This window comes from Panthera leo, chromosome E1, assembly GCF_018350215.1.
Source record: "Panthera leo isolate Ple1 chromosome E1, P.leo_Ple1_pat1.1, whole genome shotgun sequence".
NCBI classification, from domain to species: Eukaryota; Metazoa; Chordata; class Mammalia; order Carnivora; family Felidae; genus Panthera; species Panthera leo.
In genome coordinates, this window is record NC_056692.1 from 39,171,003 (window position 1) to 39,195,435 (window position 24,433).

At 39.2% G+C, this 24,433-nt stretch overlaps 1 protein-coding gene and 2 long non-coding RNA genes across 3 annotated transcripts; 2 read left to right on the forward strand and 1 right to left on the reverse strand.

The window, feature by feature from the left end:
* Positions 1–608: 608 nt before the first annotated feature.
* SMARCE1 (SWI/SNF related, matrix associated, actin dependent regulator of chromatin, subfamily e, member 1) lies at positions 609–20,233 on the reverse strand. The gene is made up of 11 exons (XM_042915099.1): positions 19,788–20,233; positions 17,737–17,788; positions 17,520–17,563; positions 14,473–14,577; positions 9,450–9,530; positions 8,149–8,280; positions 7,717–7,888; positions 4,553–4,725; positions 3,691–3,792; positions 2,844–3,054; positions 609–877 (listed from the first exon to the last, which is right to left on the reverse strand). Exons 2-11 carry the CDS (start codon positions 17,741–17,743, stop codon positions 669–671), a joined length of 1,236 nt encoding a protein of 411 aa, XP_042771033.1. The 5' UTR covers positions 17,744–17,788; positions 19,788–20,233; the 3' UTR covers positions 609–668.
* Positions 20,234–20,416: 183 nt separating this feature from the next.
* LOC122206186 lies at positions 20,417–21,556 on the forward strand. Its single transcript, XR_006196380.1, has 3 exons — positions 20,417–20,489; positions 21,179–21,242; positions 21,520–21,556. It is a non-coding gene; the product is annotated as an uncharacterized LOC122206186 (long non-coding RNA).
* A 66-nt stretch (positions 21,557–21,622) lies between these two features.
* LOC122207054 lies at positions 21,623–22,497 on the forward strand. Its single transcript, XR_006196653.1, has 2 exons — positions 21,623–21,710; positions 22,396–22,497. It is a non-coding gene; the product is annotated as an uncharacterized LOC122207054 (long non-coding RNA).
* The last annotated feature ends 1,936 nt before the right edge of the window (positions 22,498–24,433 follow it).

Consider the following 24,433-nt stretch of genomic DNA (forward strand, 5'->3'; position numbering starts at 1 on the left):
CACCCAATATTAATCATAACAAAAAGCAGTACACGTAATGTGTATGTGCCATGTTGACTTTAATGACTACTTCAGAAGCTGGTAACTACTCTACCTATGGAAACTATTTCTGGATCAATACGACCCAAGCTCAGTTGCAGTCAACTCCTTAACACAACTCTTGGTATGTGACATTGATTAAAAATAAAAAAGGGTAAGTGAACAAATACATACTCATACATGATAACGTTTTCAAGAAGCTACTCTTTGTGGAAGGCTACAGGAAAAGGGACTTTCAGGAGACTGTTGACAGGGACCGGGAGGTTTAAAGCTATGGCTTTGGTAAGCACCCCAGTGAGCTATAGGAAGGCATTCGTAAGAGTCGGATTGTGCAGCATCAAAGGAGAACTCTCTAAAAGAGGTGGGTGTTTTCTCAATTAATTTAAATTCTGAGGCTTTCAGTAGTCGAGGGCTAGAAATAAGACCCAAAGAAAAGAACCATCTTCACAACGGCTTAAGAAAGGTGACTGTGCCATTCGGCTCATGATGCTAAATGGTCCAAAAGCATTTGGTGGTGTGATATGGACAAGAAAAATATTAATACACAAACCACATAACACCATTAAAACTCAAAAAACATCTTTTTTTCATTTAAAAAAGTATTTAGAACACATAAAACAAGGCAACATTTATTCTTTCTTCTCGTCTTCCGGTGTGGGGTCTGCTGGTGGTTCCTCCACGGTTGCACTGTTGCTCTCTGAGCCAGTGTTACTATCACTGGTCCCTTCCTCAGCCATACTGTCCACCCCCTCTTGCCCGCTCTCCTTGTCCTCAGGAGTAGATGTGCCTTCTTCACCATTCTGTTGGCTCTCCGTCGCTTCTTCAAGGTGTGTCTCCTCTGTAACCACACATCTGTCACTGTTAGTTCCAAGACACAAATTCATTCTTCTAATTATGCTGACAGTCTAGAGCTGTACCGTCCAACATGGTAGCCGCTCACCATGAGTAATATTAAGAGCCAGCATGACTGAGGAACTGTTAGCACCCCTGAAACAATTTGGGTTTGCAAATCTACTTTTTAGCTGTAAATTTACAAAAGCTAAATACAGATCAAGTATTTCTGATGAAAATTTAGCTTCTAAATTTAGATGTGCTACAGGTATAAAATACACATCAGATTTTGAAAACTGAGTATGAAAAAGGAATGTAAAAAAGTCATACTTAAAAAAATATTGATTACATGTTAAAATCTTGTTCAAGACATACTGGGTTAAACAAATAAATATATTATTAATATTAATTCATTTGTTCTGCTTTACTTGTAAAAAGTGCTGTTAGAAAATTTACAATTACACAGCGACTTACATTTTATTTCCATTGGACAATGTTGTTCTGGAGTGCTTTGGATTTAATTAGTAAGAAAGCAGGTGTGGAAATGATAAAAGGGAGATATTTTAGGTACTTTGTTAAATGTCATGCTGGGTTGTTTTCTGTACGAAATTAAGAGCACGAAGTTTTTATTCTAATATTCTCAATTTCGTCTTTTTCTTTAGCTAGAAGGATAAAATCTAAGTAAAGACTATACAGGCATGTTCTACTCATAGACAGAACAGAGGCAAAGGACAGAGTGTTCTGTCTACTTGCAAAATAAGCAAAGAATCATACTCCATACCCTAATTCTCAAGCTCCTGCTTTAACCACAAAAATGTGCTCATGCTCCAAATTTGTTAAGATAAAAAATATGTTCAAAGCAGAAAAAGAGTCAGATAATGAAACTTAAAAATCTGACTATCTGAAATGCTAATCTGCTGAATTAGATCTTGTAGAAACATCTGGTAAAGAGATCTATATTCCATGAAATGTTTTCCTGATGTCAAATCAGAAACTGTCAGCTGAATACCAAGTATGAAGACTGTCCCTCCCCCTTCTGCAATGATGGTCCAGGGAGCCTTTAACTGTATTTCCCATGATACTTTGAGCTCAGTCCTGTTTGCACAGGGCACGGGACAGGGTCAAAGTAGTACCTAAGGTGAGGCGATCTCAAAATTTCAAGTAATTGATTTAATCAATATTTTATGTGAGTTTGACATGTTATTTTGTGCTTTGAGAAATGCTTTTAAACAGGAAAAGCAGTAGGCTTGGTAGTAAGAACTTTTCTCAGATGGGGTCAACAAGTCTTTTCCGTAAAGGCTAGACAGTCAAGTATTTCAGGTTTTATGGGCCAGGCAGTCTCTGCAACCACTCAACTACACTGTGGTGGCCCCAAAGCATCCAGACAACATGTAAACACACAGGTAAAGCTATATTCCAAAAAAGTTTATTTATGACAATAGGCAGTGGGAAAGGATTTGGCCTGCAGGTGTCCCTTGCAGGTGTCCCTGATCCTTAAAAGCAACAACCACAAATCACATTTTAGCAATAAAGGCTAAAATACTGACTGCCAACACTACATCAAATCCAATACTAAATGATTTTATATACATTTTCTTATTTATCCTTGGGCACTCCTTCTCAGAGGCTGGCACCAGAGTACTTACACAAAGAACCTGTGATTAAATAATTTGTCCAGTCATATGCTAGCAGGTGGTGAAAGAGTTCAGACCCAGATCTGTCTGACTCCAGGGCCAGGATCCTAACCTTTGTATCATTATACTTTATATTCCCAAGCTAGAAAATGATGCCTCGATCTGGGCAAATACCTGAGACCTGAAATAGCCAGACTAAACACCAATGCCCCACTGCTGTTTTGTGTTGACACCAACATTTTAGCCGAATCTAGGACAGAGATTAAGATTTGCAGAGAAATGTGTAGATCACAAAGAGAATAATCCTGACATTCACTTTGCTGTCAACTGGCAGCTCACCTGTCTCCATTGGGACACTCTCATCATCCTTCTTGTCCTCGGTCTTACTGGCAGCTTGCTCTTCCTCAGGAACCATGCTGCTCTGACTGCGTTCAGCTTGCTCCGCTGCCTCTTTTTCTCTTTCCTCCTGCCTTTTGCGAGCCTGTTCCTCTGCCTGTGCAATTTCAGCGGCAATTTTTTCCATATCCACTTCCACTTTCAAACCGCACAACTAACAGAAAGAGAGAAAACTCTCTTAGTTAATGTTCTTTTCTTACAATCTCTGAACCAGAGAAATTTTATTTCAAAAGGGGGCTTTCTTGGCTAGGAGCTATGTACATGTATACAGGAAGGGAAAAAACATGGTTCTAGGTCTGCTCTGAAACTCTGTGTCTACAGGAAAAGAAAGCAGCCACGTAACCCTAAGGACTGCAGAACGGTTGGGGAGGCGATGCTGAAAGTACTGGGTTATATACAAGGCTTCCATTTTTTATCTCAAGCTACCTAACATTAGATGTACTTGTTTTAATACAAAGTACACACTGTAAACTACATTTCATGAAAACATTTAATGAATAAATCTCAATAAAATGAAAACAAACTCATGATTGCAGGAGTTTAAATTAAAACACCAGAGGGTCCAGAGTCTACGGACTTAGCACGTGTGTGTTTTTATATTTTAAACCCACTGCAATTTTGCCAGAAAATGGAAATAATTTCATAAAACAAAGATCTTACTGGTTATAGCACAGTTAATTCTATTTGAAAGTGAGTAACATTCAATAAAAACACTATTTTAGAAAAAAGAATGAGAAAAACAATAACAGACACAGTGATAAAAAGTACAGTGAACACATTAAATTGATACCCTTTTAAGTTCATTGTTAAATGAATCTGTGCTTTCCAGGAATTTCCTCTTCTTTTCCTGGTGTCTCTCCTCTATTTGAAGAAGTTCAGCTTCTAGTTTTCGCTGAAAGACACAGGATCCAGCTTTCTTATTACTGAATTACTTTCTCAAAAGCAAATGTCAAACACAGGAAATACATCTCATTTTGTAGCGGTCTATACTTTTTTAAAAAAATGTTTATTTATCTTTGAGTGAGAGAAAAAAATGGAACCAGCAGGGAAGGGGCAGAGAGAGGTGGAGACACAGAAGCTGAAGCAGGCTCCAGGCTCTGAGCCGTCAGCACAGAGCCCAACGTGGGGCTCGAACTCAAGAACCATGAGATCACATGACCCGAGCTAAAGTCGGACATTTAACTGACTGAGCCACCCAGGCACCCCTGTAGTAGTCTATACTTTTTAACAGTGTGACAAAGATTTTGAATTTTTTATTTAAATCATTTATTACACAATGTGTCTAGCTAAGATCTTAAAAGCAAAAAATGCAGTATAGAGGAATGATTACAATTAACAAGTAGCTGTTAAAGAATATTGTTTCAGGCTTAATTTCTTCAGAAAAAAATATTTAGTTAAGCAGTAAAGGATGATAGGATGTCTTAAAATCCTGAATGGACATACTTTCCATCACAAGCGTCTTTGTTACAGTTTTAACAACTTATTAAATCCCTGGGAAACCTCCGTTTCCTCTAGCTCTTCTCCGAATCAGGAACAGGTTACGACGAACACAGAAATACTTAACATGCATACCGCTGCATGGTATAGAATCACGCCACTGGGGGTCTGTGACACAGGCCCAACTTATTATAACAAACAGTTTGTGACTTTACCTGATGAACCATTAAGGACTGGACCTGTCGTTTGAGGACCTGCATTCTAGCTGTTGTGACAACTGACCGAACGTCTGGCACCACACTCTCACTAAGGATTTCACTGATGAGGCGGTGGTTTCTCTGGAAACGGGCGGTGGCTGTATGCTTCATTGAAAAGCCATCATCATAATCTGGAATAAACAAGATGTTCTGGAAATGAGGTCACCAGTAACCATAAACAGGAGAGTAACAATGTTAATGCTTTATTACCAAGGAGCCATGGCCCTCACTGGTCTAACAATGGGGCCTAACAAGGGCATTGTGGGAGCACCGGGGCAGTCACGTGATAAAAGTCATACAGAGGACTTAACATGTTCACTGGCCAAGGTATTGGTTTTTCTCACAAAATCTTTAAGTGATGATATGTGTCTAGAAGGATTTGGTTGAAACACAAATGAGATAGCCATGTGTCTTCTGGCCTGGAAATCCATCAACGGGAAGGCTGCATGTTACAGCAAAAGTGAAATGCTGCTGAATGGTTCACTTTCTTGGTAGTAATTTAAGGCATTTACACCTAATGACAACATCTGAACCGGGCAGTGTCTTTGTCTCTGTTTAATTTTAATAGCAAAATAATGAAAATGCCCACCGCGGAGAAAACATTATCTCTAGCAATACTGTTTCCCAGACCAGCATATACATTTCATTCGATTAAAAAACCATTAAAGCCCTAAAGTAATTTTATAGGAAATGAATGTTTAATACCAAATTTTACTTTTATTAATCCACATACAAATATAGTTGTTGCCAGTCTGTAAAGCTATTACTTTGTTTTCATTCACTCAAGTTCATACATATATAATATGGATCAGGCTCATATGCTTATCTTTAATAGCTATGAAACAGTATTTCCTTCTTCTCAACCCTTGCTCTATCACCTCCATGATTTTGGACATACCTGATAATAATCTGTACTATTTTTATTTAACATATTTATTTAAATTAACTCACTTAAAAAAAAAAGCTCCCTCTAAAGCAATACACATTAAAATAGAAGTTCCTCTCCGACCCACCTAAACTATCTTAGTGGCTCACCAAAGGTGGAGGGACCATGGTTTAGGAAACTTTGCTAGAGGCCCGAATTGTGTGGCTCTATCACAGTTTAGCACCTCCGTTATCATTTGGTAATCAAGTAGTTCCTAAAATGCCCATCATCATAATACCAGTGCTACAAACTGCTGTGCAAATTACTTTTTGTCTCCTTTCGAGTAATTTCTTTAGGACATATACTTCTAAAATTAAAACTACTGAAAGAAAGAATACTATTTAAAAAGATTGTGACCTTTTCTATTTGTTAAGTTTTCCATATTCACACTTGAGATTATACATGGTATATTCGTGCTACCTCTAAATTATATATATGTATTTGCTTTTTGATGTTTTCTTTCATTACTTGGAGCCAGTGTTGACCACTTGGAGGGGAAATCAAGTCTTAGCAATCTAGACTTGTCTTTCCTGCCACTTCTAGTTGTCTAATTTGGGTTTTTTGGGGGGAAGGAGTAGGCTTATATTTTCTGGTTATTTTCTAATTTCCAGCTATTTACTTGATCTCATGAATATTCTCTAAATGCCATTTAAAAAACCTTTCACTGCTTTGTGTGGAAACTGTGTATGCCTTCTCTGTAACAGAAGCTGGCAGCTGCTGTGCTCACAGGGACCACCCTTCTCTTGGCCTGATGCTCATCCTCACCTCCCAAACCTTCCTCTTTCTACTCAGTTCAGGGGCATAAGTCCAAGGTCTAAAGTTATTCTTATCCTGGCATCTTTATTTTCACCTTACTTTCTTACCAGCAGCTTTAAGTTCCTATCTTAAACTTACAAAACATAATGGGCCAAAGTCTGAGGAACAGAGAAGAGATCTTTTGAAGACTGTTTCTGAATGAATCTCTGCAATCCTGCTCGATGTTCATGCAGCCACCTTTCACCTAACAAAGACTGTTAACTGTTTCTACTTGTGGCTTCCGTGTACTCTTATACTGAACCCTCACCATCTTTTCAATTATTTGTAGACTGGATCTTCTTCTATTTTTTAGTTCAGTATGTTTTTCTTGCATTAATCATCCAATCTGAGTAATTTTTGGTCTGTGTTTGCTAGTGTGTCCTAAGCACTGCTGACTCTGTTAAACAGAGTTTAACACTAGGCATTGTTCCTAGTCTGTATTCTACTCTATTATTATTATTTACAGTATTCTATTCTACTCTGTATTTATGTGAATATCTATCAATATCCCAGTCCATTCTTTTAAAAAACCATTGTTTTTCCTCTCCTTCTGGGTATATGTTTATTCATTGTGTTTAGGTGACATTATTGCTTCCTCCCTCAATGTTATTTTTAAAGTTCTTACAAGCTTCCTCTTTGTTACCACTATGGGATCTTAAATTATTTTCTTGATGTTTTTGTTACTTGTAGCTAGAGCTTCTGGCCTTTTCCACATCACAGCCACACAGGGAGAAAATGTTATTTGTACAGCAGGCTTGATTCGTGGAGGAGAATGCTCATAGCTGCAGGAGGCCAACTCTGAGGCTCCTTGCAGTGTCAGACCCTGCCTGGCTGTGGAGAACCCGGGATTAATCTGTACGCCTGCAACCTAGTCACAGATTGCCCATCAGGAAGCTCTGCTATTTGTATGTGTATACATTTGTACATGTGCATAAAATTTGTATGTGTTCCCTCACGTGTCACCATGAGTTATGTTGGATTTCTGAATTAAATGGCAAACAAATTTATAATACTTCTACCCACTCAGTAACCTTCTCCCTTAAGAGCCTTTAATTCAGCAAGCTTAAGGAACCAATAAGAAAACAGGACATAAGAAGGCATTCAGCTCTTTAAAAGCAGGTAAGGCAAAATTCTGACTCAAAAACCTTTCCTGCATTCTGAGTATAAACATTCTGATAAACAATAAATAGTTTTTGCTATTTTCTGCACTAACAAAGATATCTTTTTCTTGTGGGAAATTCATACACAAATCTTAAAATAATTAATGAAAATACTGAAATGGCACTTAAATATGCTTTGTTTTCCATTTAGGATAGGAAATAAAAACAAACTTAAAAGATTCCTTGTAATTTTACTTCTCAGAGAATGCATAAACAAAACCCCACTTTTTTTTTTTTTTTACCATCTGGATCTTCAGCAGGCTGAATGCTCATGTAAGGTTCTCCTTTCTCCATGCGAGACTGTCTCTGTCGACTTTCTTCCTCTAAAGCAGCTTCTGCACGACTTTTTGCATTTATATAAGCAAGGTATGCGGGGGAATTATGATAGGCCTTCATAGATTCATTGTACTCTATCTGAAATTCAAATGTTTTTCAGTTTTATAATTCACATATTACAGGTTATATGAATACCTTTATCTCATTCGAATATCAAAAGATAAAATGATTTCCTTTTTACAGACAAGGAGTCTGAAGCGTAGAAAAATTAAGGGACTTGACCCAGGCAGACAGACAGTGCAGACTTAGCTGATTAGATCTTTTGTTTCTTTTCTATACAACAAGCAAATGTTTATGCATTTTATATTGTCTCCATCCCGCTGTGGTCCCCATTCTACCTTTTCTGCTTCGTATTCGTTTAAATATTCTTGTTTTTCTTCATCAGTGAGATCTCGCCACATGCCACCAATAATCTTGCCAATCTCCCACAACTTTAGGTCGGGGTTGGAAGCTTTTACTTGGTCCCAGACCTTAAAAAGGAAACATGAAATTTCAGTATTGATGCCTAAAAATATAGACCTTTAACAATACTTTTTGATACAGAAACTTTTAAAAAAAATTTTTTTTTTTTTTAATGTTTATTTATTTTTGAGACGGAGAGAGACAGAGCATGAACGGGGGAGGGTCAGAGAGAGGGAGACACAGAATCTGAAACAGGCTCCAGGCTCTGAGCTGTCAGCACAGAGCCCGACGCGGGGCTCGAACTCACGGACTGCGAAATCATGACCTGAGCCGAAGTCGGCTGCTTAACCGACTGAGCCACCCAGGCACCCCAATACAGAAACTTTTAAACATGAACAAAAGCAGAGGGAATTGTATTAAACTCCTGTGTTCTGATCAGCCCGCTGCAACAATTATCAATAGCTGGCCAATCTCATTTCATCTATACTCTGCTGGATTAATACACAGCAGATCTCAGACATCTCCGATCACTGTTAACAGTTCAGATGAACTAACCCAGTAACAGTCTCTGTCTCTTTAAAGGTTCACAGAATTTAGAAGGAAAGTGGTTAATCTGCTAACACAACAGACCTTATCTTCAAATACATGTACAGTAATTATGACCCAAAATTTCTAAATAGTGGCAAATATGCTAAATGCTCTTGTCATTAATAAAGACACTGGCTGTGTTTGTCATTTTAAGAGAATATAGGTTTGTCACCAAATGGAACTAAACAGAACAAAATAAAAACATGTGGGAAAATTTAAGAAATGTAAAGAAAATAAGAATTACCATAAGCTTACACTGTTTGGAGACAACTACTGCCTTCTGGGCTTTTTTTCCTTCAAACTAACATATAGCTGCCACTGTTTTAATAAAAAATATGACACAAACAGATGTAGTCCTGTATTCCTTTTTTCACTTCACACTTTTCTCACGTCACTGAATTTCTCCAAAAGACTATATATTGGCTACATAACATTACCTTCTGGATTTAAACCATTTTTATTTAATCATGTTATTCTTGTTGGATTTTAGTTCTGGAATTCTGAAATCAGAACTAAGTTCTTTAAAAACTGCAATTCCTTATCCTTCCCTCTGTGCACAGAAAAACTGGCTAAGCCATTATGAAATGTGATGGAAAGCAAACAAGCAAAGACAGCAGTCCTCACTCCCCTCTGGCTCCTGGGCACCTACCTTTCTGCTGTACCTCATGTAGGGCATCAGCGGCTTATCTGGTGGCTTTGGGGGTTTTGGAATCGTAATACCAGAGGAGGCCTACAAAAGAGTTAAATATATTCATTATTCAATCGCAAGTAGTTCACCAGCAAAATGAAAAGAGAGTCCCTTAACAAATTCTAATGCGCCTTTCTTCTACTCGTCCATGGATACAAGATTCTTATATTTTCTCCACTGAAAATAGCTATCACTGCAAATTCAGAAATGTTCACATCAAAAGAAAATAAAGAAAATGACTTTAGGCACAAAATTTTAAAATATTTTACTTAGCAGTTTATTGCTACTGCTTTGACAACCTGGCTGTAAGAACAAACAAAGTATTACATAATAATCCATACATCAAAAATATAGAGTTACATATCACATGTCCCATGTTAGGACATTACCTAGCACCCTTTTGTTGTGCTTAATTTACCATTACACATACAGTCAACACTTGATTATCTGCCCGAGTCTGGGCTCTTTCAGCACTTACCACACTCACAGTCTGAGGGGGGCTTTGTATCTACTCGGACAGCTTCAGGAATACACTGCACCCCCACATGAATGACACCCCTACAAAAACTACATCCTAGGTTCAAAAACAGAAAAAAACAACAACCCTTATTTCCTTTATCAGGACTAGACATTTTATTTTTCTTAAGGTTCTGTCTGTATCTAGTGGTTTGTATTGAGGGGATCCAAAAGCATAAACTAAAGTCATGCCTTTTCTTGTCCTGAGTCGTAATAACAGTGCCGGAGTAAATAAGTTATCAGGAACAGAGAAATGGCAGACACAGGGCCCAATTAAGTTACTTCTGAGGCCTTACCTTATATCGATTTAAAAATTTTGGGGTTGGTGGGAACAAAGAAAAATGAAAACAAGAGGAAAGACAAAATATTTTTTAAAAAGGTAAAGAAAAAGGTGAGCTAGAGAAGAAAAAGGTGAGTTAGAGAAAAAAAAAACCAAAGCAGAAAAAATGAGAGATTGGTTCATTCTATGGGCTAATATCTAGGCAAGAGATACCAAGAGCTTCTAGTGAGCACCCCAGATAACTCCAATCCAAGAGTGTTTCTTTCTGAACTTATTTTCATTTTAACATATATGACTACATTTGATGTAGGACCCAGAATAAATTAATCATGGCCAAATCATATATTTCCCCCCAGTTTCTAGGAGACAACTGATATTGATTCTCCTTGCCAGGCTTGGGGGAGGGGGAAGAGGTGCTGGCTTCACTCTAATTATCAAAAGACAGAGACTGGCAACTCCTTATAAAGAGACTTAGTGACATTTTGTTCCCTTGCCCTTCAGTTGTTATGATAAAACCCTGGACAAACGCCTCTTTTGAGTTGGGACATCAATTACAACCTTATTTTTTGTCCAAGGCTCAGAGATTAGTGTATCTGTGCCCCAATTACACTGTTTTCAAACAACGCTTCCTCCTCCAAGGAGGGTCTTCCTCCATCCTTATATATTTTTCAGTAACTCTGCTTCTTCATACATGAAATTGTTAGAAAGCATATCACCTTTGAAGCAGGATTTCCACTCTTCTTTCCACTCCTCCTATACATTTATACAATAATTCATGCTGGTGCCCATGCAGACAGACCCTGTTTTGTTTTGTTTTAGCCAGCAGCGGGCAATGGAGGTGAGCCACAAGGGATAGAAACTGTAAACAGCAGTGATCTGAACAGCCAGTAAGAGAAGATCTGTCTCCAGGTCTGCAGCAGTTTCAACGAGGGGTGAGGGAACTCCTACAAGGCTAAACTTAAATCATGGGTTCAGAGCAAGACACACAAAGGTCTGATTTTTCATTCATAAAGTTATTAGAAAGCATCTCCAACATAAATCTTCAGAATTCCATGAAGTGGGTTACAAATAAAGTTGGAATTATGCCAATAACTGAAGTTGGTAGACCGCCACTCACAGATTTTTTTTTTAAGAGAAAGAATTCTAAAAGGTCTGTTTAAATATATCAAATTAAAACACTTTAAAAACAAGTTCTAGTAATATTTGCTCTGATTACTTTTCAGAGAACCACATTTGATAATATTAATGGATTTGCTTATTTCTCCTCCTTTCTTCCAAAGGAAGGTACCTAAATCGTCTACATACTGAGGCTGTATTTTCATTACAATGATAGTCAATTTATAAATACAAACCAAAGAAAACCCAAAACAAGAATCACAAAGTTAAATTCTAGCAGGTTTTCAGGACACTGAAGATTTATATCACTAAACATCCCTAATTTATTTGCCATCTCAGCAGACTTCTACAATGCCTTAAACATTACTCTTAAAGAAAAAACACACACACACAAAACCAGTTTGCACTTAAGACACTTTAACCTTGTTTTGAGAAGAGTCCATTAGAAACAACCCCTGCTTTCCTGTAGTCCTCTAGCTTGAGGAGTGAAAAGCTGCTGGCCCCTTTACCAAATGGCCCAGTGGTTATGCTTTTGGAGGGTTTTTTCAAGTGTTTCTATCAAGAAAGCTACCTCTAACCGCAACTGTCCACCTTTACATTTTCTAACTGGCAATGAGTTGGGGAAAGTAACTGTGTGACTATGCTTGTCACAACTGTGCTCACATGAGAGTAATTCCTGGGAATCACCATAATTTTATGAAATTTATTTTGGCCACTCAAGAGATTTTATTGTTGTTTCTTCCAATTCCCTGCTTTCTCTGGCAGGGTCTCATTTAAGGGTTTCCTTCTAGGATGGAATTTCCATTGCAGTACAGAAATAAGCTGTGTTTAACATCTTGTCTCTACCTGGTTTCACACCTGTACTTAAGAGCATGCTAATCACCTTCGGGAAGAAGGACTGACTAGGAATGGATTCCATCTCACAGCTGTCACTGGTACTCCAAGAGGTTTCAACACACTGCATATAGTCTCAAAACCATTCAAGTGCATGAGAGTCACCAGGGAAACCAGATGTTCTGTAGAGCCTAAAGGAAGTTTCACAGAATCATTCCTTCAAATCACTGACTTAAGACTATTTGCAAACAATAATACCAACTAAGAGCCAAAAAGGGGAGAAAAAAAAAAGGTAACACATAATTGGGATCATTTGAAAATAAAACACTTTTATCATGGTCAAAATCAGATCTATTAAGTCATAACAAAGCTTAAGTTAGATATACAAAAAAGGTGTATGAAACTTCAGGCATAACTAATTTTCTTAGACAGCAATTCAGTGACCTAAAGGAGAGAAGACTAAAAGTTGAAGGGGCTGGGGTTAACACAGGCTGAAACCCTTCAGTTTCTAGGCCCTTCAGGTTAAGTCTAGCAAGCAGTTTGATTACACTTCAATCTGGTGTTGAGGACAATGATACCAAGAAAACCACCACAAAGAAGCAAAATACTAAATTTTCTATGCCCAACAACCCTCCTGCACTAATCGACCCGGAAACTAGTGCCCAATGCAAATGCTGGGTTCTAACATCTCCAAGAGGGAATGAGAAACAGATCATTGACTCACAGGCCCTGAGACAGCGAGTGACCTTTCCTTTTCCTACCGAATGATCTCTCTTTATTAACAGAGAATTCCCGCAGATACATCCAAGTTAGGAACAAAATGCTTATACAAACTGAAATACAAATGATTCTAATATTACACTTATCACCATTTCTATGCCATTAACATAGATAATCAAGAGCTGACTGTATAGAGCTATTAAAATGTAATCATTCTCTTGTTCACTCCCCATGAATAATTTTCTGCATTAACATGAATGATCCAAAATTGATTCTGCTCCTTGTTTAAATTACATGTTCTTTATCATTGGATAACCTTGCCACCCATTATACCTGTGAAACACATTTAGGCCAGGGAAAAACACGTACCGATGCACATAAAAACTGTATGCATTGTGAAATGCATACATACACACACTTGTCAAAATTCTTTCCAGATACCATGAAATATGCATGGCACATAAAACTTGATATGCTTATGAAGTACAAATTATGCAGAAACAATGAAAAATTTAGACAAACAAAACTATCAAGTTAAGCAATATGCTTACCAAGATAGACATACAGTTTGATAGTTACAAGCTTTCTGCTCTAGCTTGACTACAGGGTGAGAGGGCTCTTTTGAAGTCACATTAATTCAATTATTTATGAATACAGCAAACAAAAACCAAGTATTAAAAATTTTACAGCCATTATGGGTTGTAAAAATTCTCACCAATGCCACATTCCAATGTATGTAGGTATTTGGCTTTTGGATTTATTTTTATTTACTTTTGGTAAATCATTTTCACATTTATCTTTCTTTGGTACTTAAGCTTCTTTGACTGTAGTTTAAGATGATTCTAAAATGAAAATGTGAAGTACATTACCCAATTTGGGTGTCTTAAGTTGATCATTTAAATGAAACATCGTCAGTTACAGAAATCATACCCTTGTCCTATGGATTATAAATGCACTTCAAAATGGTCTGGCACATTCAACTTGCATTCTGCAATTCTTTGAAGTGATATGAAAATGTTTTTCTCTTTTTAACTGGAGAGAAATGAATCTCAGAAAGTCAGCTCTTAAATCCAAAAGACAAACAATTATGTGTAGCAGTTCAAACTGGTGGGCCACCAAAAAAAGCTCAGGTCCGTAAGCCCGGCTTTTATTAAGAAACTGAGTCCTTGAGCTTGACGCCAATGACCTTAAATGAAAGATACTCTTTATCTCAAAAAGGGTATTTTAGATGTAATAAATTCTAGGTTTGTCTACATATAGTATAAGCAGTGCCCAGGGCTTTATCTCTACCAACCACCAAACAGAATGGATTCTTCTTTTCTTCTATATACATATCCAGATCTCACTACTTTTTTTTCCAGTGTACAATCGTACAACGAATGTTTAAAATACTGAAAAAGCCAGGTTAAAAAAATTGTTTTAGATGGCTGTGCTGATGACTCAAAAGGACCTAACTCTGGAGGCATTTCTGGTCAAATCCAGTTGTTTGCCGGATGCTGTAATAGTTGATTCTCCTACCGTGACCCGGCTGTTGGTGCCCGGGTTCCCTCCCAGCCTGTAGTTGTTGTAGGCGAGATGACTGTATGGATTGTATCCCACAAACCCTGGTGTGCTGGGCATTTGCTGATGGAAACAAATGAGACAAAAACACGAATGAGAAATGAGCTCAAACGAGGAAAACACAGAAATGAAAAATGATCTGCATATGGCATGCAAAAGCAACCTGAATTTAAACAAGCAATGATGTGTTGTAATTGTTCTTTTTCTTTCATTGAGAAACCAGTCTGCAAGTGTTTTTTTCTTTCTTTCTTTCTTTCTTCCTTCCCTTTTTTCCTCTTTGCGGGGGGGCCAGTGGTGTTTGTTGTGAGTGAGAATGTGTGTGATTTTTCTGAAATAAGCAACACACTGAGGTGTGTCAAACACTCAGGATTACTTTATGGTCAATAACATAACAACTTAGCAATACATGTCTGAGATAGGAAGGCTTGAAGTGTGATAAACTAGAAGTCTGAAAACACTTTACATGCAAAACAAAATGTGATTTATTTGACAGTTATGTAGATGCTGCCAATGTATTTATCTATTAAAAACAAATAAAAACAAGAAATGGATTGTTTTCAAAGACAGTTTTAAATCATTCTATATAATGTGAGAAATGAAAAGATACTCAAATCAGGAAGCCAGAGTTGTCAATAGAAAAGAACATATGTGGGATTCAATGGATGTCACATACATGATTTCAAAACAAAGACTTGTAAGAAATGCATGGATTTAATTCTGGGGTGCTATCTCATCTTTTCAACCCAGTCTTTCTTTTTTAGACTTTCTCTTCCATCTCTTCTTTGATCCATCACCCAGAGGTCAATCATGAACACTTTCTGCATTTAGTTTTAATGCAAACTACTTTTCTAGTCGACAGACTTGAACTCTCCTTTTTCATCTAGTTTCTTGATAGCTCTGACCCTTTCAAAACACAGCTGCTCACTGCAGCAATGGAATTTTTCTTTTTGAATTGTATGTTGATGTAATCACAATCGGGCTCTTAGACAGTAGTGCCCTCATGGTTAAAACAATGACATCCGATGTTCATGAGAATCAAGGTAGAATGCATAAAAAGGATGTAGCAAAGAGAAACCAAAAGTAGGGTATTTAACCTAATGAAACTCAATCAAAACAACTAATTTAATTTTAACATGCAATTAACAGTATTAGTCTTCACGTGTAGAATGTAAAATACACTTAACACACCCCAACTAAGCTGAAGCTGTTATAAACACAATTTTCTAAAACATGCCGCTACACATATCCTAAGTGTCCAAAAGAAAGATATTCAAGCAGATATTACATTTGCAACTCTTTAGGAGAACAACTGAGCAATTCTAGTCTGTATAGGTATAAAAGACGCAAATTAAGCATATTTAAGTAGGCAAAACACAGATGAAGTATCAAAGGCACAAAAGAAGTGTATGTTACTTGGAGTGGTACATTTGGGTGGTGGTGGTATTGGTGGTGGTATTGGTGGTGGTGGTGGTGGTGATGGTAAATAGGTAATGGAAAAAAAAGAAAAGGAAGGAGGATAATTCATTTAATATCCATTCTGTTGGATGTCCTAATCCCTAGTCTTCTGTATTTTATGTGTCAATGTGAAATTACAATGGTACAGAAATAGGACTAAAGAAAGGCCAAAAAAAAAAAAAAAATCCCTTTCTACATTTGAGAAGTCATAAGGGGACACTTGGTTTTCGAGCTATTTTTGTTATCTCAAAAAATCAAGTTTTTGTCTTCAAGAGATTATACAGTGTCAGAGGCAATATTTACGTCAAAATGACATCTTCAAAGGTTGCATAAAGAATGAGAATCACAATGTAAGAAAATTAAGTAAGGGAATTAAAAAAAATAAAAACTAAAACATTACAATTATACCATTTCCAAAATTGAAGTACATGGTTAGCTCTTTGAGGTCAGGAATCTCAACTGTTCAACTCCACCTGTATAACCACTAGCAGAGTGCCAAGGAGATGGTCATTAAGAAATGTTCTTTGATTTAAGAAAGAAAACAAACCAAACACAGGACTTTAAGAGTACTGGAAGTAACTTCTGAAATTGTATGTTACATAAATGGAAATGAGAACATGAGATACGGTATCTCTTTTAAGAAGTATCTTAAGAAAAACAAATTGTTGATAAACATAACTAAAGCATACATCTGAGGGTTAGTAAGAAGAGTCATGGAGTGGAGAAAAAAATTACACAAGGACCTAATTAGTAGACTAGCCTGTAATTTTGGGGCTAAGGGGTAAGGAAGGAGGGCTGACAGCTGTTAAAGAATTGCTTTTGTAGGCTATGGTCAATGTTAACAGTGTTTTGTTTTGTTTTTTAAGACAAAAACAAACAAAAAAAAAAAACCCAACAAGGAATCCATTTCAGCAAGGCCTGAACAGTTCCTGTTATATCTGTTTTGTGGATTGGATGATTATTTTACATGCTGTCCAAGCTGGGCCAGAACTTGTTGGGTGAAAAACCTAGTTCACAAGTATTTAGAAACTTTGAAACATTCAATAGGCAGGATCTGACCCACGGATAATGAAATCCTTACTTAAACAGCTTGAAAAATAAACATTTACAATGAGTGTTATTATAGAACTGGAAGCTTCACTATTTGATTTAATATGAAAATTATATATAAACAAGGAGAGAAAAATGTAACCACTTGAAGGTTAGGTTTAAAAATAATAACAAATGGCAGAATGAGCATTCACTCAATATTAACTTTTAAGAGTCTTGACAGATTAACTAGAAAGAGGTGTTAAACTTATCATTTATTTCCCATTAAAAAAAAGAACTGAGCATAGGAGGTTGGAATTTCAGCAGTATGTTTCTTTAAATGTTGGGGTTGGTTCAAGGTAAGATGCAAAGAGTTATTTTATTTAGTAGGAAGTGCTGTTTTTTGGCTGAATTTTTCATCCTGTTGCTGTGATGACTGAGTGACTGTCACTGGAAGACATCTGGGTTTTTGTATCAAGGCCAGACTTGGCTATTACATTAACAAGAAAATTAAAACTTACTGTTGCAGGAGCTGGGGTGGGAGGTGGGGCATAAGATGGTCTTTCTGTTTGAAAGAAAATAAATAACTTCTTGTAAACAACTGAGATATAATACTATGCAACAAAACTACCAATGGTCCTGTTTTGAAGAAAAAAAATGAGAGTATTTTGGAATTCCCATTTGCTAGGGCATTAGTCTCTTATTAATAGATTGATAAATATAAAAAATGAAACTTACTTGACATTTTGGAAGGTTAAGTTCTCAGTTCCTTAAGAATGAATCTGAGACACTAAAATAAAAAAAGAAAAAAAAAAGAAAAAAAAAAAGAGAATCAAAACTCAGCAAGCATAAGAGATGTTTCCCTAAAGAATAGGGTAGTTTAAATTGGTACTTCTTAGTAAAATTACACTATCTTCTAATAATCCAATTTTCTGCATATTTAACTAGTTCTTATAGGTCATTTGGCTCATCAGAATTAAACAACTAAAACAAATTACTGGGGATATTAGCATTAATATTAGACATAGACTTCCAAGTTTCTTCTTATGATATTGGGCCACCTCTTGCATGGAAAACATATTGCTAATGCCATGTGAACATTTAATTAAACTGATAAAAATACAATGACAATAAAATGTGATGTATTATCAGGGCCCACCCCAACAAGGCCTACCAGATACTGACAGATCACTGATGAACAGCAGCTTTACCTTCCTCTTAGAATAACAACTTCTATTAAAACAAGGCAGCATTTTATTCCTGGAGGCAACGCAAAAGGTAACTGGCATGATCATGAGCTTTACGCTCTCTAATGGTGGCAAATAACTTTCTCTCTCCTGGGAATAACTTTGAGAGTCTACCTGAGAAACTCTTATTAACCCTTCACAGCCCATTTCAAAATATTATCTCCACAGTGGAACTTTCATGATAAATTACCCGGGAAGAATGAATTGCTTCCTCATCTGTACTCCTATCCAATTTACAGATCTATAATATTGTTCATTACATTGTATCATACCTGTTAATATGGCTAGATTGTGGAATAGAGACCATCTAACTCATTATTGCAGTCCCAGCACCTAGCTCAATTCTTAATGCATTTTGTCCTAATATTACCAGCTCAGAACAAGACCATACACGCGTGAGCTTGTTCCTCACATCAAAATACATCACACACGATGTGTACAAAGAGACAAGCATTCATTTTTAAAAAAGAAGCAAATAACTTCTATGACTACTGGAATACTTTCATGGAACATTACGTGAAAACAAGCATGATGCTTTTGCTTCTATTCTACATTTTAAGGGAATTCCCTGGAGCATAAGGAATAAGAGGACTGTGTGGAAAGAAATTTTTCAATGGCCCAACCTGGGTCTCTCCCTCTTAAGGAAGGGGCAGAATCCATGGACTCCGGTGCAGATAGATTTCCTTCCGCTCACATTAGGGAGTGGGTGGGGTGTGGGTGGAGGGACTGTCAACATCCAGAAGGCCTTGCTGCGGGGATCCCTGACAATAATTGGCAAAGCTCCCTGGTACATCACACTTTATTGTTAATATTTTTAAATTATTGCTCTCGTCTGCTACTATAAATTCTAAGCGTGAGCTTGTACATTTGTCTGCCACTGGATCCATCCCCCGTGCCTGGCATAAAATACTAGCTATTTGTTGAACACTTTATACGGGGCAGGCTTATCACTTATTTCGGATCATGGTCACAACCACCCTACGAGGTATGTATTGATAACCTACTTTACACCGGAATAATGGGAGTCTCGGCGAGTTTAAGTAACTTGTCTAAAGCCACACAGCCAGGAAATGCCAGAGCCGGGTTTCAAACCCAGGCCAAACTGTTTCAGAGCTCTCGCTCTCCACTCTAAGCCACAAGTTCCTCGGTCGTTGCCGAAACAAGGGGAAACCACCTTCCTGGGGGGGAGGGACCAAGGGCTTGGCTTGCCCCAGGGCTTCCCCTGAGGTCGTTTCCTTTAGGTTGTTGTAGAGAAGGCACTTCACCAGCAACTCCACTAAAGAAGGGAATGCATGGGTGCCTTGACCAGTTTGGCGGGGCTAGTGGCAGGGGCAAATCTTGCCGCCGAGGAGGGGCCCGAGATAGACCTCCCTCCCGGCTCCGGCTCCGCTAGGCCTCAAGGAGGCCGCAACCGGCCCCCAGCTCCGGCCCCGCGGCCCAGCCTGAACCTCAGCAACCCCCGGGAACTCGAGGTCCAGCCAAGCAGGGACACCGCGACTCGCCACCCTCCCGACCCCATCGGGCCCAGTCGGAAACACTCACCCGCGGGCAGAAAAAGCGCCCGTAGCTCCGGCCTCGTTTTCCTTTGTCCCGCGCACGCCCCGCCCCTCGCGTCCGGAGCGTCCGCACTCGCACTTTCCACACTCTTCTTAATTGCTTTCCAGCCCTCACCCGACTCTTTTGCAAAAGGAAACCTCCAGGTGAGGACGCGGTGGTGTTTGGTCCAGTCAGGGATTTTTTTTCAGGCCACAAACGTTCCTCAAACCCCCCGAATGTGGGCACTCTTCAGGCCTGGCGCCGATTCGTCACGGCGAAGTGGGCGGAGGGGCCCGGCGGCGGCCGAGGCCCGGTCGGCGACCGCGCGGAGCCCGAACGGCGGCAGGTGGCGTGGCGGGAAGCGTGGGCCTCGGCTTCCACGAGCGGGGCCGAAAGACGGCGGGGCTCGCGCCGAGAAGAAAGGCCCAGAACCACTACGGCCGCGCGGGCCTGGCCCCCACCGCGCTCGCGGCGGTGGGGGGAGTAGTGGTTGTTTTTTCCGGGTTCTTCCTTGCTCTTTCTCTCGGAACAAGAGTATATACTTCAGCGAGCCGAGGGGTGGAGGCGAGGACGACTCGGTTCGCGGAGTTTCGGTCCCCACGGGCGCCTCGCAGGGCTTCCTGCTTTAACGGCTGGGCATTAACCCTTGACCAAAAGCAACACGGACCTTTTCAGTTTTTCCAAGCGCGAGTGGAGTCGAATTGCCAGGTTTCCGAGCCGGGGCCCAGAGATGTAAATCCCCTCGCCCGAGGTTGTGCGCCCTTGCGGCGCCGGGATGCCACCCGTCTCTGCCCAGTGCTGCCTTGCCTTATCCCCACTCTCAGCTTAAACACCTCTGTCCTTCCGGATCCTGCTCAGATTCTCATTGTGGTGCCCTCCTGGAACTTTCCCCCAATAGTCCTTCCTCTGAATTCCCACGGTAGTTGGGTAACTTTATGATACTGTGTACCCACTCTCTTGTATCAGACTGTGTTTGCTATCTCGAGCGTATTGTGGGCCTTGAGAGCAAAGGTTCAGTCATCTTGCGTTGATCATCTTTCTATTTCCAGTGCTTACTTAGGGCTTGGCTCATTGTTAGATGCTTAATAAATGTGCACTGAGGCAGCTTTCTGGTGTAGTCCAGGGCTCTTTCCACCAAACCATGAGTACGTTGGTTTACCGGGTAGTACCCCGTTCCTTGGGTATATAAACACCTGACCCATGCTGTGGGCCGCTGTGAAGGGAGAAGAATCTGTAATTACTTGAAAACACTGTTGACATTTGACTGATTGAATTTTTGGGTTGCTCTTAGCCACCATCCTGGGCATGCCAGCAGAGATGAGGACATTTCTAGAAGTCTGCAAAGCCAGGCATAAGTGACATTTTGTCTAATTCTTCCGCTCTCAATATTTTCATAGTCATAAATGGAGATAAGTGAAATTGAAGGGGACGACTAAAAGAGAGGTCATCAAAGGATGACAGGTAGTCTGAGTGGTGTTTGAGATAATGTACAGCTGACTTTGAAGGAGGGAGATTAGGGGGATGGGTTAGAGATGCCCTCCTCCCCCCCCCCCCCCCAGTAGAAAATCCAGCTGTAACTTTTGATTCCCCCCAAACTTACCTATTAATAGCCTACTTCTGATTGGAAGCCTTACTGATAACATGAATAGTTGATTAACACATATTTTATGCCTTGTATTATACACTATATTCTTTTAAAAAAATTTTAATGTTTATTTTATTTTTATTTTTGAGACAGACACAGAGCATGAGCGGGGGAGAGGCAGAGAGAGGAGACAGAATCCAAAACAGGCTCGGGGCTCTGAGCTGCCAGCACACTACCCGTCCTGGGGCTCGAACTCGTCAACCTGGAGATCATGACCTGAGCCGAAGTTGGACGCTAAACCGATTGAGCCACCGGGTGCCCCAATACATACTATATTCTTAACAGTAATACCTAACTTTGTCTTTTTTTTTTTTTTTTTTTTTGGCATTTCTAGGCTATGCAGTTCCTCTGCAAGTTTTTTCAAATAGTTGCAAATCTCCAAAAATTTTACCAATATATTTATTGAAAAAAAGTCCACGTGTAAGTGGACGTGTGCAGTTCAAACCCATGTTGTTCAAGGGTCAATTGTACTTGAAACCACCTTTTTAATATAAAAGCATCTAAGACTTATAAAAGATTAATGTAAGATACATGAAAGCCTCAGCAAGAATCTCAGTACCTTCTTTCTCTGGTTTTGTCCAGCACCTCCAGCCTGGTTTCTTCCCTGCACTTGGGGTTATGGTGGGGGGATTGGGCAAGTGTGGTGCTGGGGCAGGTGTTCCTCTGTGTCATTTCCAGGCAGTCCTGCAGGTGCCGGATGTTACACTGTAGTGGGAAAGAGGTGGCACAAAAATGGCGGAAAAAGAAAAGGGGATCTGAGTGGAGTAGTGACATTGATACACTTTCCCACCTCCTGGTCTTTGCTTAAATGTCATCTTCTCAGTGGGTCTTTTCAGACCTATTTAAAATTGCAGCTCATTTCCCAATCTCTATCCATGGTCTGTGCTTTGCTTTGTTTTGTTTTTCTATAGCTCTTATCACCACCTGGCATACTATGTATTTATTTTGTTGCCTTTTTCTTCCCATCAGATTGAAAGCTCTTTCAGCTTGGGGACTTTTCATATCCGGAACAGTGTATGGTACATCACGTGCTCAATGTTTGTGGAGTGAATAAATAGTTACCTCCTTTTCTCTGCTTGGCTCTTTTTCCATTCCCAAAGATTTGCAAAATTAAGAAAGGAAGAATACAGACAAAATATAATGGACAAAAAAATCTATTCCCTAGTCCTGAAGAAATTAAGACTGAAGAGTGAAATATTCACCAAGATTGACTCTACTTACACTGTGTTGTGTCTCCCCCCCCCCTCCCCCCCAAGGCAAACTCAGGTATGATCTTGTATGTACTAGGGTGTTTATTGGAACAACAGGACAGGCTTTTGGAATCGTGACTATTCCTGGAAAATATGAGATGCATCATTAATATGACTATTGAAACTATTGTAACTATAAAGGGTGTTGGGAACCCTTACAGAAACCTAGTGGTAAACCCCAGAGATAGTCTTAGGCCCAAGTAGTTTAATTTTCTTTCTGGCAGCAAGATCCAGGAACTTGGTCTGCTTTCCTCTCTGACACGTACCCATACTTTCTCAAACAGGGAAGCCAAAACTAGTAAGTGATTAAGCTGGATTTAAGCCCAGGTCTCTTTGATTTCTTTGCACAGTGCTGTAGGAAGAAGCTGGGGAAGGAGACAGAATGAGGGGTAGGAAGAGAGCCGTGGCTGGGAAGAAAGAAGGAAAAGGAGAAAATGGGAGAACAAGGGAAAATCTACAGTCCTTAGATACTTAGGTAGTCCAAGAATAGGCCCTAATGAGGTCTATCAACCCTTTAAAATTATGTGCAATTTTTTGTACTTTTTTTTTTCCCAGGTAGAGTGTTAGTAGTTCAACAGATTCTCAAAGAGATCTGTGACTCCAGAAAGATTTTGAACCAATCGTTGAACCATGCAGTTTGTAGTATTTTCTAATGAAGCTATTTTAAATGGTTGTTTTCTTTTTTTTTTTTAAAGTTTTCTTTTTCTTTTAAGAGAGACAGAGACTGTGAGTGGGGAGGGGGGGGCAGAGAGAGGGAGAGAGTGAGAATCCCAAAGGGCTCTGTGCAAAGCCTGAGCCGAAACCAAGAGTCGGACACTTAGTAGACTGAGCCACCCAGGCACCCCTGGAATTTTTTTTTCTTAAAATAGGGAAAGAGAAGACAGAGTTCTCCCAGGCCAAATAGCCTATAAAAGTCTGGTGATAGGCAAAATGGTGAAATAGGTTAATTTTCTCAGCTGTGTCTGTGAAAGCAGAAGTTATGGGTATTCAGTTTCTATCACTAGAAATAGTTGTGAAATCTTGAAGCCCGGTAGATTCCAGGACAGAGTAATTTCACAGCGTGTTGTAGAATTTGACAAAGTATGGTTTGTTTTTACAAGCTTCTGCATTGCCTACAAGATACCTTGAGGATTTGGGACATGAGCTTTGACACATGGTATGGAAAAGGATGAAAATAGGATGGTCGTGGAGAATCTGAAGGTATGGTCTGGCATCCATAGACCTTGTTTGAGGATCTGGGGAAGATACCAGCAAAGGACTACTGCAGGCCCAATCTGAGCTGCCCCCTGTTTTTGTAGTTTATTAGGACACAACCATGCCCATTTGTTTCCATATTATTTATAGTTGCTTTCAGCTACAAAAGCAGAATGGTGTAGTTCCTACAGGGATCATATGGCCTGGAAAGCCTAAAATATTAGCTACCTGGGCTTTTACTGAGAAAGTTGGCCAACCTTGGCCTAGGGTCTAAGTGTGTAAAGGAAACCAGAAGAGGCTTGTACTGATTTGCACACATACCTTCCTTCAAAATCTGTAGTATGTCCATTAATATTAGCAGTCGGTGTGTCCATGCTGATCATCATTTATAGCCACAGAAGCAGATTCTGCCCTGTGTACAAACTTTCCTTTGGTTTTATGTGTTGATCATTTGAATGATGTGTCTATACATTTAACTAAAGTTTCATTTTGGCCCGTGTCCCATAATACATTTCTTTTTTTCTTTTTTTTTTTTTCTTTTCTTTTTAAAATTTACATCCAAG